General features: G+C 38.4%; 1 protein-coding gene across 5 annotated transcripts in view; it reads left to right on the forward strand.

The window, feature by feature from the left end:
• nectin1b (nectin cell adhesion molecule 1b) overlaps positions 1–5,008 on the forward strand; it is a 246,888-nt gene extending 241,880 nt beyond the window's left edge. For all 5 annotated transcript variants that reach the window (XM_079874415.1, XM_079874414.1, XM_079874412.1 and 2 more), the window contains one exon: positions 1,399–5,008. Coding sequence is in view for 3 of the 5 variants with exons in the window: in XM_079874412.1 (XP_079730538.1) it covers positions 1,399–1,635 (237 nt within the window). In the remaining 2 variants the exon portion in view is untranslated. The remainder of the gene's footprint in view (positions 1–1,398) is intronic.
• Positions 5,009–20,064: the final 15,056 nt, after the last annotated feature.

A 20,064-nucleotide genomic window follows, 5' to 3' on the forward strand; every position in this document is an offset into this window, starting at 1 on the left:
CAAGCTCCACCTCTCTGGACGTCTAACGGGGTGGAGGGATAGACTTGTGGGTAGGGGTAGGGTTAGGGTGTGGTTGGATAGTCTAGCTCCACCCGTTAGGCCCAAATTACATTCAATCTTCCTCGCTGGAAATCTAGCGAGGGGGAGCTAGACGTAAACTCCACCCATTTGCTCTGCAGTAAGTAGCCTTTTGAAAAAGTTCTCAGCAGGCTTGAAGTGGATATATTACTAGTAACGGAAATTATTTGGACATTTACAGCCAAGGTTCCTGTTCATTCACACTGTATGGAAGGAACTTTCTGGAAGGTGAGTCTTTTTGGACGAACCACGCCAATTGAGCCATTTCATTGGTTTTGCATTTTACAAAGTATTTTCAAAATGCAAGCTTTACAGAAAATGTTGCTGTGGTTTCTGAGACTGAATTTTGGATGTTTAACTAAAATAAATTATGGGTAGGTTTAGGGTGAGATTTAGGAAAGGATTTATAAAGCTGTGTGTATTTCAAATTTTGCGAAATGAACGGACATACATCATTTTAAATACATAGAGATTGATAATACTTTTCTTAAATCTAACTTTCAATTGGAGGGGCAGAAATCTCTCAGATTTCATAAAAAAAAAAAAAAGATATATATATATATATATTGAAGATGAATGAAAGTCTAATGGGTTTGGAATGACATGAGGGTGAACAATTGGGTGAAATATCCCTTTGATTTCATTCAAATCTTTAAGATATTCACTGTGTTTCATCTTAAATACATCATTTATATATTTATATTTTTAGAGTGTATTGTATTATTTATATATACTGTATGAATACATGTTTTGGAAAAAAATTGCTGGATATTGTTTCATTACCGTTTAACATTCTTTCACATGACTCACATCAGGGCTTCAACACAATTGTCATGTCCACAAGAAACATGCTGCAGATATGTTACTACGTATTAAGTTGCATAGAATGTTAATTTGTGTGTATACGTGATCTGCCAACCCGATCTCACAGCAATTTGTATGTATTTTTACGAGGTGGCTAATTCGTACAAATTCATACGACCCTACTCGTATGACTTTGTACGATTTTTGCTAAATCGTACATATTTTACGAGTTGCCCAATTCATATGAATTCGTACAAATGACCTACCCCTAAAACCCCTAAACCCTAAACCTACCCATCACTGGTGTTTAGACAAATCGTACGAATTTGTACGAGTGAGGTTGTACGAATTAGCCACCTCGTACTCACTAGTACGAATTTGTACAAATTGGTTGTGAGATAGCGTTGGATCTGCCTTGTGTTGTACACAACTTCAGTGCGAATCATGTGAAAGGAACTTTCCGTTGTTATATCGGTGTATATTCCACTGGTTGCTTAAATTTGCTTGTTTCCACAGAACTCTGGGAACGAAGAGCTACCGAACCCAGCTGACTATGTGAGCTGCCATCCCCCGGGCAACCAGGAACAATTTGTTGAACCTCCGCCTCCTTCTTCCTACCCCCCTGTTACCTTCCTTCCCCAGATCCCTTACACCCAGCACCCTACCAACACCCCCATGTACACCTTCCAGCCCAATGCCGCCCCTCCTGCCCCCCGACCCCCATTTAACTTCCCCAAAGAGCAGTCAGTGTAAACCCATGACCCTCCGAGCTGGGAGACGCTCCTGTGACAGCTCCGTTCCCCTTCCCATTCAGGATAGCTATTACGAGTCACACCTGGAGAGAACAACACTTCCTTCCTCTTTACTGTTGTCCTGCGCTGGCCACATCAGGATGCGGGCGGTCTCTCGGAACAATGAATAAAAGTGTCAGTAGTTTGTGGACCGTAAACCGTGTGTGTTGTGCACTGCATGTTTCACTATGAGGCTGTGGTTAGGTTCCCTTAGTCTTGTGCTGTAATTTTAGAAACACCGCACCACAACTCTACACCCTCCCTCCTCTCACAACAACACACCTCACTTCTCCTGAACACAGGGTATCAGCCTTCGCTTTTCCTCTCTTAGACCTTACCTTCCTTTATTTCAATTCTGCCAAGTGTCCATTTACAGTATTTCAAGAAATAATCACCCGAAAATTCTCTCATTACTCATGCACGCTCATATTTCAAAGTGTATATGCTGATTTTTTTTTTCGTGGAACCCAAAAGATGAATTTTTCAAAGTACAGTTCAAAGTAATCATGGCTGTCAGGCTCCAAAAATGACAACAAACTCCATAGAAGTACCATCAACGTCATATGGAGTTGTATACTCTTTTTAACTCTTTCCCCGCCATTGATGTAATTTTCCGGCTTTTCGTGTTTTCACTGTTAAGGTAGGGGGCACTAGTACACATTTTCTGAAAGAGTAGAGAATCTCCAGATCAAAACAGAGAAGAAAAAAAAAAAAGAAAAGGAGCAGAAACAACCGATAAAAGCATTGGTTATGCACGTTGTGGTCTTTTCTCAGCTTTTTGTTCAAAGTGTGTTTTTTTTATTTATTTTTATAAAAATTACAGCCAAGTGTTGATAGAAAAGAATGCAGGAAGCTAGACAACTAGACAAAAAATGCATGAAGCTAGGTTTATTGATTTATTTATTTATTTATTTTTTAAAGCAGATGCTCTTTTCTTTCTTTGCATGTTCATATATACATTACATTTTTGTGAAAATTCCAAAAAATGCTGGCGGTGGCTGGCAATTTTTTTCTTTTTGCTGGCAGGGAAAGAGTTAATGTTAAGGTTTTTTTTTTTTTTTTTTTTTTTTTTCATTTTGGAGCGTGTATGGAAAAGAGCTGTGCGAACAATATTTAAAAGTTCTCCAAACTCCATAGAGGTACTATGAACGTCATATGAACCAGTTTTATGGTACTTTTATGTTGTTGTTTTTTTTGTCATTTTTGGAGCTTGTTACATGAGGTTCCATGAAGAACCTTTAACCTCCATGGAACCTTAACATTGCACAAGAGGTTCTTTAGATTTTTTAAATGTTCTTTTAGGAGCTGATTACTAAAAGGTTTTTAAGGGAAGTAAAAATGTGTCTTTTAATGGCATCGCTGTGATTTCGGAACCTTCGTTTTTAAGAGAGCATAGAAAAGAGCTGCGTGAACAATATTTAAAAGGTCTCTTTTTGTGCTCCACTTAAAAAAAAAAAAATAATGCATACGGGTTTAAATAAAATAATGCATGACATGAGGTTGCGTGAATAATGATAGAACTGTTTCTTTAACTTTGTGTCACCTTTTTGGTTTCTTTTTGGTTGTTTTGATTAATCAATTGTAACTCTTTCATTTATCAGATTATATTTGCTTGCTTCTTGTTGTACATGCTTGAGTTGAGTGACTGTTAAAGTATAACATTTTATTTATCTCATGACATTTTGTCAAAACTATGACATGGCACAACATCCCTACAGTGATTCTGCTGCAACAGCATTATATGGGTAAATTGGCAGTGCCGTCTTTCTCGAAGATATCTGAATAGTATCAAGTATCAAAACAATATTTAGTTATTATAATCTGAAATGTGAATGTTCCCACTTCTCTAAACAAAAAAAAAAAAAAAAAAATGAAAGGGCTCTATTTCACTTCCTCTCATGAGATATCATCTGACACAACGTCACAAGTAAAACTTCATTTTTGCTGACATAAACACTTTCATCTCATTTTGCTCGTAGTTACCAAAGAAATAGAGCATTCTATATTTGCTTCCACACAAATGTTTACATTTGGTATTATCAAAGATTTAGAGATAAACGGATACTTTTCATCAGGCCACTCATTTCAAGCGATCCAGAAAATCGTAACCTTCATGTATCAATTTGTTTCTTTGAAGGCTCGTTGTGAAAAGACAAAGCGTTTTATTTCCGTTGCTGCTGTATTTATATGTGTAGGTTGTCCTTGAAAATGCATGCGATTACATGCAGTCCACGTCTTTCATTTTCATCATCTCTGAATAGTCAGGATGCTTTTTGTTTAAAACTACTCTAAATGTACCATTTCATTTCACTGGTTGACCTACACAAAACTTTTTCAGGGACAATCCACAACTTTCATCCTTATTAAGCTATTTTTGAAAGAAAAGCATATGTTGATGTATTTTTTTAGAGAACGATCCTCAATATGCCGTTACCTTCTAGAGCATATTTAGCGTCACATTCAGTCCTGAATCCTACGAAGAACCGATGAAAATCACTGCTGCCCTCTTTACAACCTCAGCCAGACCTCTGTAAGGAATGAGATCATCTGACAAGAATGACGCTCATGTTGTCAGGCCATGTCTAATGTATATGCTGGAAAAAAAAAAAAAAAATTGTGCTCAATGTTTGTGCTCAATGTGAAAGTTACAAGTGATAAAAGAGAAACCCTTAGAGTTGTTCGGGGTTGGTTTTAAAAATGTATCTTTTGCAGTGGTTTATGGGCTAGGTTACAATATGTGAAGCTACCTACTGTGCACACCTTTATGTCTGGCATTGATTTCTGTGTGTGTACTAGTGTAGCATTAGAATCATCTGTGGTTCCTGGGTCGCATTGCTGGAAAGAAAACCCTGTCCCCATGTCACATATTTTCCATTATTGCTGCCACATGTATTATTAATATTAACATTTTCAACACTGAAGATCATGCATTATTTGCCACTAGTTGATTTTTCTTTGTTGTCCTACTGCCTCAGATAATATGAAATTGTTTTTCTTTTCTTTTGAAATTGTGATATTATTTGACTTAATTTCTATGTTTGCAATCCTGCCGAGTTTGTTTTATACACGTGAGCTGTAGCTTTTTTTGTTAATATTTTCTAATACATGCGATGTATACAATATATCTTCATGTTTGTAAAAGGAAAATCATCGTCTGAGTCATCGTGAACACATGAACTCAATCATTGTATGTGTCACTGCTAGTTATTATTCCATATGTGAAGCATTTTGACTTTTTTGTCTTTTTTACATGGGGATTATGTTTGATGTAAAAATTAACTTTATGTACCAGATGTGTGAAACAAAAATCATGCAGATGAACATTAAACCTCACAAAATCTAAATAATGTCCTTGTTATGAAATATATATGATATGTATATTTTACTAAACTGCAAGATATATTATGTACAATGTACATGTGCAAAACGGCACATTTTTGTCAGAATAAGGTTGTTTTAAAGCACTTAATTACATTTTCCGATATTTGTGATATTATCTAAAGTGAGAACTATTTATGGTTAATATGTTGTTAACAAAGCATTATCTAACTCTTTATATATGAGCTAATTAAACAATAATAATTTGTTAATTACAGTGACAATGAATTAACTCACTGTTTGTATATAGTCTATTAGTGTATTAACTACAGTTTATAAACTATTAATTAACTAAACAAATAGTTTGCAAATCATTTGTAAATACACTTATTACTTATTATAAAGTGTTACCTCTGTGTGTGTGTGTGTGTGTGTGCGTGCGTGCGTGCGTGTGTTTGCTTAATGTATTTGTAAACATTTTAAGGAAAACTGAATATGAATGCAATTAATGTCTAGTAAAGTTTGGTTTAAAACACTTAATTATATTTTCACATTTTCCGTAACCTAATCTAAAGTGAGAACTATTTATTCCTAATAACCAAATTAACAATTCCTTTACCACTAGCTAATTAAACAATAATAATTGTGTTAATTACAGTGACAATGAATGAAGAACTCCCTATTATAGCCTATTAATACATTAACTATGTAGAGACTACAATATATTAACCATGAATTTACTATAAACGAATAGTTTGTTAATGTTTTGTAAGTGCTTTTATTGCTGTATGCTTATTATAAAGTGTTACCGAGATTACACAACAGCAGAAATCCTGAGCACAGTCAGAGTTTCTTTTCCAAAATATGATTTAATATCACTAAATTACATCATGACACATGAGGCTGTAGTAAGTAGTGTACGAAGACGAATGGTTCAAACGGAAACAGTCTTTAATATCATACTCAGGAAAACTCAGAAGAATCATGGAAACACAACCAAACAACATAGACGATACAGGACAAGGAACTAAGGATAACTCGGGACTTATAAACACAAGAGGTAATCAGAGTTGACACAGAACAGGTGTGTAGAACTACCTAACAACCAATGAGATTATTTAGAGAACTAAAACAAATGAAATCACAAACTGAGCATACATGTTACAGTAGCTCCCCCTCCTGGAAGGCGTACCCTCGCACCGCAAAGAGTCCATCTGCGGAGGGAGGGACGGGGCTCTGGTGGTGGGCGTGGAGCTGATGGACAGGGACCAGGAGGATCAGTGGAAACAGACACATGGTGGATACGACAGTGGGAGGAGCCAGGGTGGAGCTTTGACTTCAGGGCTGAGCGGAACCCAGGGATTGACCTATGGAGACAGAAGTAGGGTGCATGGTGTATCCGGTGGAGCAGAGAGGTCAACGAACCAGGGTGACATCCAAGGGCCGGAAGCCCAAGGTAAAGCTGCTGGTTCGCAGGACCGAGGAGGAGACGGCTGCTCGGCAGACCGTGGCGAAGACATACGGAGTGAGGACAATGAGGAAGCCGGAGGGAAGGAGAAGTGGTGGAGCCGAAGGGGTGGAGGGAAGAGGCGCAGCTGGAGACCCAGAAGTCAGTGGCGGTTTCAGAACGACGACTGACTGAGGCTGAGCTGGAAGGACGAGGGAACCCAACGAAGTCCTAGGGCTGACAGACCACGGTGGAGTCGAGGGAGTGCAGAGTTGGGGCGAAGCCGACGGACTGACTGGCCAAGGTGGAGACATGGGCCTGGAGGCTTGAGGTGAAGCCAGGGAATCCTCATCATCGTGCCAAGCTGGTGATCGAGACGCCTGAGGTGAATCCGATGAAGCCGTACGGAGTTAGCGGCTCAGGCAGAGCCGAGGAGAAGGACGACACCAGTGGAGCCGACGGAACCAGTGAAGGACATGAGACCAGGAAGTCGGGTGGGAACACAGGAGGAGAAAGATCTCCCTGGACGGGACGGGAGCCTCCGGACAGCCGGATGGGACCAGGTGGGGACTCGGGAGGGAACTGGATCTGCAGACCACAGATCTATAAGGCAGTGGTCCTCTCCTGGCTCTGTGATGGAATGGACAGCACACTTAGACTCAATGGCAACCCAGGTGGCAGGATCTAATGCTCGGTCGGTGGCAGGCGTAGGTCCAGGCTCCCTCTCTGCCTTGCTGATGGTGAACAGGGCATCGCGCTGCTGAAACCTCCACCACATATATTCCACCAGCAGCTGATTCTCACAGGTAGCGAGGCGAAGCATTGCTGGTATGTCCATCATCAAATTTTTCAGTCCTGTTTTCTGTCACATGAGGCTGTAATAAGTAGTGCACTAAGACGAATGGTTCAAAAGGAAAGTCTTTAATATCATACTCAGGAAAACTCAGAAGAATCATGGAAACACATCCACACAACATAGACGATACAGGACAAGGAACTAAGGATAACTCGGGGCTTATAAACACAAGAGGTAATCATAGTAGAAACAGAACAGGTGGGTAGAACTAATTAACAACCAAAGAGATTAATTAGAGAACTAAGACAAACAAGATCACAGAAACTGATCATACATGTTACACATCAAGGGGCAAATCAAATATAAATAGCATATTAAAGTAAAATGTACAACTGCATGATGTAACCACTTTTTGTGTGTACACTGTATAATGTCTTATAGCTGTCTGGTATAAAGATTTTTTTTTTTGTTTGTTTTTTTGCTCCGGTGCCCAGAATGTCCACCCAATAGAGAAATGTTTTGTTCAGCAAGAAAACATTTTTTGACTGAATATTTATCAGTCGTATAAATACACTGTGCCTTAATAACCTGTTGCCAATTTACTTGCAACAGCATGTCTAAAAGATATTTTGGACAAGAGAAATCATTCAGATTTTATAACTCGCAAGGCATTCTTCTCATTTGATTGTGAGGGCAGGATGATTTTCTCCGTGACTATGATGTGCCATTAAATCCATCACAAAGCTGTTTTATCCCCTGTGTCCACTAGAGCAGCAGGTATTGCCAGATATTTTCTCTGTCTGGTTGGGCATTTGGTGGTAGTGCTAAATCCCACATAGTCAAAATTGTTTCCTGTCCCAAATGGCCTGTCCTATTATGGCCCCTTTCTGACAGCTGTGAGTTGTGTTTCATGCATACTGATCCAAAATATTTATTCACCATTTTCTGTTTTGGAAGGTTCGGGATTGGGTGAACTGACTGTAATAATCAACCATTGAAAAACACAAGTAATCCAAATATTGGAGGGGATGTGCTTCCCTCAGTGGAGTCAATTGTGGTTGCGGCCATGTCTAGGTAAGTATACCCCATGGTGACACTTTATTTCGATAGTCCATTTTATTAGCTATAAATGACTTTGCAACTACATGTCAAATTCCAGTCAATAGAGTAGACTGTCTGATTTTGAAAGTCCCCCAACAGACATTTCACTGACTATAAGTAACATTGAAAGTACATGTCAACTTATTCTTCACAAACCCTAACCCTATAATAGTCTACAAATACTCTAATGAGAGTTAGTTGACATTTCAGTTACTTAGTTTGTAGAATGTCTAAAGATTACTAGCAAATTAAAGTGTAACCTAACCCTATATACTTTCATAAAGACCCCCGTGAAATCAAATTTGGAGTTTTGTTGCTTTAAATGAATAGTTCACCCCAACATAAAAAAAGTATGACGTTCTTTCTCCTGTGGAACACAAAACAATATATTTTGAAAATCAGAAGGTATGTCGAAAGAAACATTAGGCAACAACTTACTGAAATGTCTCATCTCTAATGTGATTGCTCTGTAACGCCGTCAGTCCGATGATGAAGACAAAAGGCAGAGAAGATCAGGTATAAGTCCTTTTATTTAAACTCAAAGTAAACTCCAAGGTGTAGACACAGCAACTAGACAGAGTGTAGCACACAGTACACCAACAATACCGGACAACTGAAGTGAGCACACAGAGGAACTTAAATACACAGTGATAATGAGACGAAGACAAACAGATGTGATAATTAATGAGTGTCCATGGAAACTGATGAGTGGCGGGAAACTGAACAAGGAAACAGGTAACAGATGAATACAAACTAAAAGTCCATGAAAACAAACTAACTAAACATAATTGTCACATTTACCTCAGGGAAGCCATGTGTCCACAGCTTGTTAATCAACTGAAAATAAAACAAAATAAAGAGGAGCATTTTGCTAAATATCTATTCATAAAAGTTTTACTTAACTTGCATGTTGTCTTCATTTTTTAATGTATGCTTGAATAAGTCTTTCTTTTAGTTACAGCAACCGTTTAAATGTTTTTATTTCAACAATGAATTGGAGTAGAAACATATAATTAAAAGGTTGATACAAAAAACTGCATATAATGTGCAAATTCAATGTGTATATACAACTCAGAGTGTTGATTATTCAATAAACATTATTTTTTATTTTGTTTTCAGTGTTTTGGTATAAAAAGAAAAGTGTTGGTGCCTCAGTAATGAAGACCCTGTTGTATTTATAACAATTTCAGCAAATATTAAATAATGATTACCCCCCCCCCCCCCCCCCCAAAAAAAAAAAAAAAAAAATCGGTAACACTTTATAATAACTGCAAGCTATTAATCATTAGCTAAACATTAATAAATAGTTAACTCATCATTTATAAAGCATTAATAGACATTAATAAGCAGTTTATAAATACAGCTATAAATGCTTTATTTTTTTTATTTATAAGCATATCTATAATGTGTTTAATAATTGTATTTTTATACTTTATTAATGATCAATTTATAATTTCTAAATGAAGTATTGCTTCATTTACAAACCAGATATTTAGGAGTTGTCAGTGATTCATAAAATCACTCAGAAAGTTTAAGTATCCTAAATGATTAATAAACTATTTAAATGTACATTCATACATATTAAATATTTCGATGTTCTGTATCACTGCTGTGTTTGTTTCCTTTCTCTGTTTAGAAGATAACTGAGTCTTTAAATCTCCTTTGTAAATGCTTTACAAGGCATAAATAGTAAATCACAAGGCAAAAATAAAGAAAGAAAATAGCTCACAAAATTTGTTAACTGACCACTACTAAATGCTTTATAACTACCTGAATAAACCATGAATTACAGTAGAAATACATGTTAATAAAGCATTTATTAACACACTAAGTAACTACTACTATATGTCTGAATAATTAGATGCATGAATGTACATTTAAATAGTTTATTAATCATTTACTTACACTTTCTAAGTGATCTTATGAAACACTGACAACTCCTAAATAACTGGTTTATAATAACTGGATAAATGATCATTAATAAAGTATGAAAATACAATTATTAACCACATTATAGATATGCTTATAAATCAAGTATTATAAGTATTTATAAAGTTCTTAATACTGTATAGTAATGCTTTATAAATTATGAATTAACTGTTTACTAATGTTTAACTAATAATTAATAGCGTGCAGTTATAATAAAGTGTTACCAAAATGTCAATAAGATAACTTCTCTTAAAAAAGATTCAGGTCCTCTTTGAAAGATCTCACATACTAGAACTATGATTGTGGCATTATTATGGTGACTGCTCTGTAAGGCACAGCAACAATCACATCAACAAAATTGGTAATGACACCACAGTAATTTGGCTAATCAACAACAATAAAACTGCATGCAGAGAACAGGTGGCAGTTTTGACAGTGTGGTAGGATAAGAACGACCTGACCGTGAACAACAACAAAACAACATCCCAGACTTCAAGAGACACGGAGATGTCTTAGCTGAGAATGACACCAACACTTCAATACTCTAGATAGATGGCCTACATTATGAAACATGTAGGTCTGTCAAAGCTGATATTACAACAGAAGCCTGAAACTGTGACAAATGCTCTAGGATTAAGATTTATCAACTGACTGGAGTTATTGTAAAAAGTTGAATTATTCATAAAATCTATTTACATTTTTCTACAAAATGTAGAAAAATTTGTTCACCCAAACTGAAATTTGACTTCCCAGCCCCATATTATTTGCTTTCTTCCATGAAACATGCTTTTAAATACAATGAGTGAATGGCAATTCAGAATATGAAGCTTCACAAAAGGCAAATAAAACGTTTCATAAAAATATATTTTTTTAAAAAATATATCATATGATAAGATTAAACATTTACTTTCATTCATGGGGGAACTATTCCTTGTTTAGAAAGCCAGTTCCTGCCTCAGAGTAACAACCAAATTTGAAGACTGATATATCAAAATTGCAAATTTAGGGGCCTTCACATGACCTTTTACACTTGGATTGGTAAAGTTTTGGAATCCAAACAGATCATCTGACTGATGTTAAAGGGATAGTTCACTTTGAAATTAAATTTTGGTATGTTTTAGCTTACCTCAAGGGCATCCAAGATGTAGGTGTCTTTGTTTCCGCAGTAGTTTCAATTTTGATATTTTTAGGTCAAACCGTTCTTGTCTGTCAGTCATATAATGCAGGTCTGTGGTCACTGTCTCAAAGAGCATGCACAGAGAAGTCAAAATTAAACAATTCCCCATCGTAAGTACACATTGATGGCCTAAGATACGAAATGAGCGGTTTGTGTGAGAAAACAAACAGTTTTTATATCGTTTTTACCTCTTGTACACTTTCCGGCGCTTGCACAGACTAAGCCAGAACGCGCAAACACGTCACACACCAGGAAGCGTGCGCGCGCCCTCAGATCACTTGGACGTGGGTGTGTAGAGGTAAAAACGATATAAATACTGTTCGTTTTCTCACACAAACCGCTCGTTTCGTGTCTTAGGCCATCAATGTGAACTTACGATGGGGAATTGTTTAATTTGGACTTCTCTGTGCATGCTCTTTCAGATAGTGACCATAGACCTGCATTATATGACTGACAGACAAGAACGGTTTGACCTAAAAATATCAAAATTGAAACTACTGCGGAAACAAAGACACCTACATCTTGGATGCCCTTGAGGTAAGCTAAAACATACCAAAATTTAATTTCAAAGTGAACTATCCCTTTAAGAATATATATATATATATATATATATATATATATATATATATATATATATATATATATATATATATATATTTATATAGCTCTGGGTCCAGAAATCTTTTCTCTAGCAGTTCAGTGAACCTTTAGCTCACTTGTCATCTTGACACCTTTTAATAAGCATTAATTGCGGTAATTAGTAATCCAGAGCACAACCCTCATTATATCATACTTCCAAAGTCATTACAATTTAGCAGGACATTAGGCAGCCAGTGACACAGACCAGCTACAGGAGCAGGGAAGGAGGATCTGAATGCAGATTTGGGTGAAGGTTTCAACCAACTTAGCACCTTTGAGATCAGGCCCACCTCCAAGGACTGACTCAAACATTCGGCCATGTCTGCGATGAAGACACACAAGCTGAGGAAAATGATTAAATGATTTTTCACCTGTTTGGGTTGAAGTCATAGGTGCTTTCGCACCGGGTAGTTGTAGTTGTTAGTTGTAGGAACTACCCAACAGGGCAGTTCCCAGATAACTAAATGTTATTTCCAGGGTTCGAATTATGATTTCATCTTTGTGGGGGTCTCTTTAAAAAAATAAAAAAAATAAATAAAAAAAAGGTAGCCTATGAGCAGGTGCGGCGTAGCTTAATAATGTAATATAAAAATATAAAAATTTGTAAATATAATACAAATTTAATAATAAAAAAAAAAGCGTTGGTAACACAATTCAATTTAAATAGTACATTTGGTTTAATGAGGTCTAATATGTTGTAAGTTTTTTCACGTGAGTAAATAAATAGATCCGACAAATTTAAGGGTGTGTTTAAGTGGTCCAGTGGTAGAACTTTTGCCAAGCGTGTCAGAGGTTCTGGGTTCTAATCCGTACTCAAATAGCCTAGGTTTTTTTTTTTTTTATCAAATCCGATTATGTTTATCATTGGTTGTATATCAGGCAGAGACACGTTTGTGAGCATTTTGATTTGTAATTTCACTGGAACGAATAGAGAGTCTACACAACGGATTGAAGCGCGCGTCCGAGTGAAGACTGTGCGCGAGCCACAAACAAACACAGTATCCGCGCCACTGATCGCAGCGGCAACGAGCACTTTGATCACTTGATTTAAGCATAAGGATGTAGTGTGATGACGATCCGAGATCCCGTGAGATCCATGTGTTTGGCATCTTGTCCTATCTTCAAGTCATGCTACAGTAGTCTGAAGGAAAAGGTGCTTTATTTGTATTTTAAAATAATGGTGCTGATGATTTTTAGAGACCCCCACAGGTGTATGATTTTACTGCTTTCATGGGAGCTCATCCTCTCTCTATGGGAGCTCAGCTCCCACTGGCTCCCACGTAATTCGAACCATGGTTATTTCACACCGCCAGAAGTAACTCTAAAATGACATAACCTGGCCCACATTGACATAATTTAAGAGCAGCATATAACAACATCAACAACTAGAGAATGGAGGACGGCATGATCGGTGCCGTGTTTTTGTTGTGTGTCGTGGGATTTGTGATAACGGAGATGGAATGTAGAGTAGGGCTAAGAGACTAAATCTCCTACGACAAATTGCAGTCCTGCATATCATCGAGGCTGAGAAAAGAATACAACGCCACAGACAAAGGCGACAGGTAGATTCCTTAACATTAGCTTTCTGTATGTTTATGTTTTGTAACACTTTAAAATACTGTTCCGTGTTTAATGAATAACTGTACAGGAACAAATGAATAAAGAAATAATACAATCATTAAAAATTAAAAAATTAAATAAGAGTTATTATCACATTAGAGATATCATGATTTTCCTGTTTTCCATCGTGGAGTAAACGGTGTGTATTTACACAGCTTTTTAAAAATGGCGGGTGCTGTTTCATGTGGCATGCATTTGACCAATCAGTGTACGCTTATGTCACTGGTAGTTTCTATTGTGCTGAGTTAGACCCTACTCTTAAGTAGGAGCTAATTTTGTTCCCCCAAAAGGCGTTCCTAGAACTCAATTCGTTCTCAGTTCCTGCGGTGCTAACACGCCAAAAAGTGGCCACTTCCGCCATTTGTTCTACTAACTATGAAAAAGTTCCTCCGGTGCAAAAGCCCCTGTTGCTGTCAAAGATGCGGTGCCAGTTACTAAATCAATCACATGACACTTCCCACATATACAGTATGTAGGCCTACACTTTTGTGTCTCTTTTTATTTAAAAGCATTATAGGCACAAATACCATGTTTTATTGTGAGAAATAGCAGATGTTATATTATCTAACATAAAATTAGCCTAGCATTTAATGTAGCAGATTTGATCTAGTACACATTCAGGGCCCTATTTTAACGATCTGAAACGCAAGTGTCAAAGCGCAAAGCGCAAGTAACTTTGTGGGCGGGTCTTGGCGCTGTTGCTATTTTCCCGGCGGGATAAATGACTCTTGCGCCAGGCGCAAATCTAAAATGGGTTGGTCTGAAGTCGCTTCATTACTCATAGGTGTGGTTTGGGCGTAACGTGAAATAAACCAATCAGAGCGTCATCTCACATTCCCTTTAAGAGCAGGCGCGCTTGTTCTAAAGCGGATTCCTATTATAACGGCGGATTTGCCAGACGCACGCGAGGAGCGGTTCACAGCCGAGGAGAGCAACGCTCTCGTCAGGGACGTTGGGGATGGAGAAACCCACCCATTCGGTTAAAAAGGCGTATGATAATTTGGGTAACTGTGTAAGCTAGATGTATGCTTTTATAATAAATTGTCTATCTATCTATCTATCTATCTATCGTAATAATGTATGATTTGCAAAAATGAAAACTGCTGCTTCTGTGTAGATGAGAGAATCAAAGTGTATGCGCGTTGTGCACACGCTACATTGATTATGGCCAAGCATACGCCCTTAAAATAGCATATGAATAACATGCGCAACGCGCCACTGACTTTAAACCATTTTTTCCTGGTTAGTGGCGCAACTGTTTTCTAAACCTGCAAAATAGCATGAAGGAACGTTTGCGCTGGAACACACCTCCTTTTTTGCGCTGAACCGCCCAGGGAGCGCAAGTTCATTCCCTAGTTTAGCGACGTGCTTCTGTGGAGGAAAAAACGCGCTTTGCGCGGGTGCAAAATAGGAATGATACATGCGTCGGTGTACTAAGTCAATTGCGCTGGGTGCAAGATAGGGCCCTCAGTGTCTTAGTCATCTCCAGGGCCACACGGAATCTGCAGACTTTTTTTGTGATTTCTGTGCTGAATTTTTGGAAAAATCTGCGGAAGAATGGTTTTAAATGCGTTTAACAGATCTTAGAGTGTTTGAACTGAAAACATTACAAAATAAAATATAAAATATTCACTTCTTAATTTGTATTTAAGGTTTACAATACAAATACAAATAGAACAACTTTTTAAAGCAAAACTAGATCTCTCTTATCGTCCATCCACTAAACGACAGAGAAAATATTACTTTATCATTGTATTGTACACAAATCATTAAATAAACAATTGCATATCATTCAAGAATAGAGCTAAATAAATACCTACCTAAGTAAATAAAGTAATGAACTACTTTTAATAGCTATAAATTACTTTTAAATATATAAATACTGGTGTGACAATCAATTACAGAACAGTTCAATAAATACATACAAATATATTTAAATAAAATAGTAATTTACGATTTTACTACTAATTTAGCATCAGAAAAAGTCATTTGACATCAGAAAAACTACTGAATGTGTGTGGAGTTTGGAGCTTATTTTGAGTCTCGGCTGTTGAATTTGGCAATCAGCATCATTTTAACATTGTCCTCGGTTAGGCTGCGTCTGTGCTTTGTTAGAAGTGTAGAATAGTGGGTCTAAAAAAAAGTCTCTCCACATCCACAAGTAGTGGGGAGATGCAGGTACAGTGCAGCCAGTGGGGCAAGTGTTGGCATTCAATCTGCATCACTCACCTGCATCACTCTTGTCCATACAGATGTAGAGATGCCACTCCTCTGCAGATACCTTGCTCAAAGCAGGGACAACTTGGACATAATTCTTAATATCAGGTTTTAACCCAGATACCTTGGCTGGATCAAAGATTGGGAGGGCTTTCAATAGTTCAGTGCAAGGATGTCTCTCCATCACAGCCTGAAGCTTGGTAGAACATTGTACCATTGCTTCTTTAAACAGCTCTGAACAAGTGTACCGCTCATCGTCATCTGACTCCTTCATCTGCTCTCTGGTGCGGGGACGCCAGTCCTCAGCCTCTGCGGTGCGCCCATACTCAAATAGCATGCTGAGGTCCTCTAGCTGACTGAAGATGGTGGCAGCCATGGGTCTGGAGGTTTCTTCAAGCTTGACCAGGGTGGCAAGTATATCAGAGCTATGCTCAACGATGAAGGTGGCCTGGATTTTCCATTTTCCATTCTCCTCTAACAGAACTCTAAGATCCCGTACAGCTTTTCAAGACGACGCTGGGGTGACTGGCAGAAAACATGCTTTACCAAACCACACATCCGGTTCAGTTCTTCAAATGTGTCTGGAAACACTGCCAAAACTAACTGCAGAAGATGTGCAAGACAGGTGACATGTTCGGCATTGGGAAAGAGGCCATAGAGAATCGTGTTATATGCTTTTTTTCATATAACTTGCAGAATCTGTGACAAAAGCCCATGCATCATTGAAATCAATGTTGTTGGAGTTAAGACAGGAGATGACAGCCTGCAATACGGTGCTGAAATTAACCAGATACCAAAAAATAAGATCTGCTGCAACAGGTGGCTTGCCCACTGGCTGGAGGAGAATAGCAAGAGAACAACGGCCACAAGCATCTGTTGTTTCATCTGCAATTACATAGAGCGTAGGTGAGATGGAGCTGGAATTGACCCTCCCTGTTTGCAGTACTTCCGTAAAAATTAGGAAAATTGAGGGTTTTTTTTCCAGAGGGATGTCAGCTTCAATTAAGAAATCATAAATGAACTCCTTTCTTTCAGCTGTAGATGGAGTCTTAGACATACAAGAGGCCAATGTCTGTGTTCTGAATGTTGCTTGGGGGGTTGCTAAAGAAACAAAATGTTCACCAAGCTCATAGTCTCCATTATTATACTATCCCATTATATTAGGCTATACTTTTCCCATAATAAAAGTTCCCCAAAAGTTCTTAAAGACAAATTAATACAGTTCTCTGTAAAATGCATTTAGCTACAGATGACAGCAGATTTGAATCAATTCATCAATTGAAAATAAGGAGCCAAACCAAATAAGTATTCTGAATTTAACTTATTGTTAAACAGATTATGTGTGTGTCAAGACCATATATACACACACTTGCCAAGCCATGCCAATCTCTAGGTATGTGATGATGTGGGGCTATTTTTTAATTCCAAAGGCTAAGGGAACTTTATCAGGATGCATAGTATCCTGGATCCATGAAGTAACTGGCCTTTAAAAATAAAAATCTGCCTGCCTCTATGGGAATTTAACATAGGGGTGTCCTAATTTATGCACTCTGTATTTTAAGGAAGAACATTTATTTATTTACGATACATTATTCAGTCACAAAGAAAATTGGTGTCCTTAAAGGTTGGAGTTTAACAATTTTTTTTTTTTTTTTTTTAATTAAGGCATTAAGAATTTCCAAAAGATGATTTTTTATTCCTCTTTTTAGTCAACTTTAGCATGGGTGTGTTCATATATATACACACACACAATTAGATATATTGTTGTTTATAGCAATATGATGACAAACTGCATTACGGTATTTTTTAAGAAACTGGTGTTAGTTTATTTTTATTTTATTTTTTACTAAGCCTTTATATTGGCTTATTTTTATGTCAGGAGTACATATATTATAAAAAACATTGCATAAATACAAATTTATTTTCAAAAGGTTTGTAATCAAATAAACTGATAAAAGTGCTGCACAACAGAGGTTTACTGGTTAAATAAAATAATGTGAAATGGTTTGATATTACTTAAAAAATGTTTAATAAATAAATATATTATTATTAGCCTATGGTTATTATTATTACATTGAAAAGTACGTTCGATTGTACAATAGTAGTATATTTCTGTGATCATTTCTTCACGTTAGGCCAAACTTTTATTTTGACGGGTTTCTGAGTGTATCTGACGATGAAGTGCTGGATGAACGTGTAGTATACAGACAAATCTGCAGCGCTCATTTACAGAGACTCGCAGAACAACCACTACTGGTATTGCGGTAGCAAATAGTAGCAAATATATATTATATACCACCCAGCACTGTTCTCATCATGATAAATTTAGGTTGTATATTGGATAATGACACTTTTCATTATTTTTCAACACAAAGTAAATAGAACTTTAAATAAAACTTACCAATAGCACTCACCTTTCTATTCTTGTGGCGAGCGGATTTGAGATGCTCCAGTGTCGTCTGTCGCCTCAGGTAATCAACGGAGTGTTGACAGGCTTTACAAAACATAACTCTCCCATCCTCATAAAAATTGCTCGCAAATTGTTTTGCTCTGTCCTGTGCCGTGATTTTTGCAGACAAGTGACGTTTTCTTAATTCCACCACGTTCAGCGGTGGAATTAAACATTCATTCTCTCATTAAAAAATGTAAACATCAATCAGCGCAGCCTACTACCCCTCATAATCACGCGTGCGCAGGTTGTAGCCTACTTGTCAATGACGGGCACTACAATCGGCGGAAATCTGTGGAGGTTTCTGCGGGAGTCTGCGGGTGCCGATTTCGTGCGGGCCTGGTCATCACTGATAATGGCCCGTGTTTTCAAGTTTACTTTTTAGTAAAAATCAAACAAATATTTATTATATATTATAATTTATTATAATTTGTATCAAGCCAACAGACCAAGAGGACAGGAGCCGCCTCCACGAGCTTTCTAAAGACGTGAGGTGACAAGGATAGGCCGAAGGTCGATTGCTGCAAACCAATCTCGAGGACGGATGCATTCAAAAATGCGTTTCTACATTAGCTTGTGAAGGGCCCGATTCAAAACTTGCAGGTCCAAGATTGGCTGTATCCCACCGCTTTTCTTGGGTATAATGAAGTAGGTGCTGCAGAACCCTGACTTAATATCAGATGGAGGGACTGGCTCTATCATGTCCTTCGCCAGTAGCACTGTGATTTTTGCCAACAGGACAGAAGCATCCTTGTCCAGCACAAAGGTGAACTAAATGCCCCTGAACTTGGGAGGGCACTGGGCAAACTGAATCACATAGCCAAGTCTGATGGTCGAAATGAGTCAGCGAGATGGTCTGAGGAAGCGTTAATCAGGCCTCCAGAGACCATGCAAGCAAGGTCAGAGGATCCACAGATGTACCCACAGTGGGGCAGTGAGGGTGGAGCACAGGAACCCAACCCGGAAGGCCCAGCATCCCGGAGTGGTGTCTGAGTGTGTAATGCAACACTTACCTGGCTCCACGGTTGGGCAGGGGGTGCGTGAGAAGGCATGGCATTCTCGAAATGGACCCCGCTGCCCGCTGGTGACAGGAGAGGTGGATGAGAGTGGCAAGGCATAGCATCGCACACTGCCATCCAAGCCCTCTTGGGACACAGAGATAGAGAAAACTGAATTTGGTTCTGCTAGCTGTGAGGCCAGCAGTGGAACAGAAATTTAATTGAAAAGATTCCGGGGGAAGAGCAGTTCCTTCCGTCTCCGGGTCGCCTGTCTCAGGCAGCGTCGTCTTCCTGCGAGAGGCTTGATGTCATGATAGAGCTGGTTCCACAGGGGACCGATGCCCTTGGCGAGTGGCAGCCCACGAGTGGTTCTGGCATGCCAGGGTAGGTTCTTGACTGCCTCAGACCACTTCTGGAGTGCGAAGAAATGCTGGGCACAGTCCTCGACAGTGTCGCCGAAAAGGCCACCTTGTGAAATGGGAGCATCGCGAAAGCGCACTTTGACGACATCACGTACCTCTGCAAGGTTAGCCAGGGGGGCGCTTCTGGACCACCAGGGTGGATATTGTCTGGCCGAGGGCCTGCACAGTGACTATCATCACGGTCAGTCACTGTGCGCAGTTCCTGCAGCAACCCCAGCTCAGAACTACCCTTGTGCATTATGAGTGCTTTAGCCTCGTGGAATTGCAGGGTGGCCATC

The sequence above is a fragment of the Squalius cephalus genome (assembly GCF_949319135.1).
Source record: "Squalius cephalus genome assembly, chromosome: 6".
NCBI classification, from domain to species: Eukaryota; Metazoa; Chordata; class Actinopteri; order Cypriniformes; family Leuciscidae; genus Squalius; species Squalius cephalus.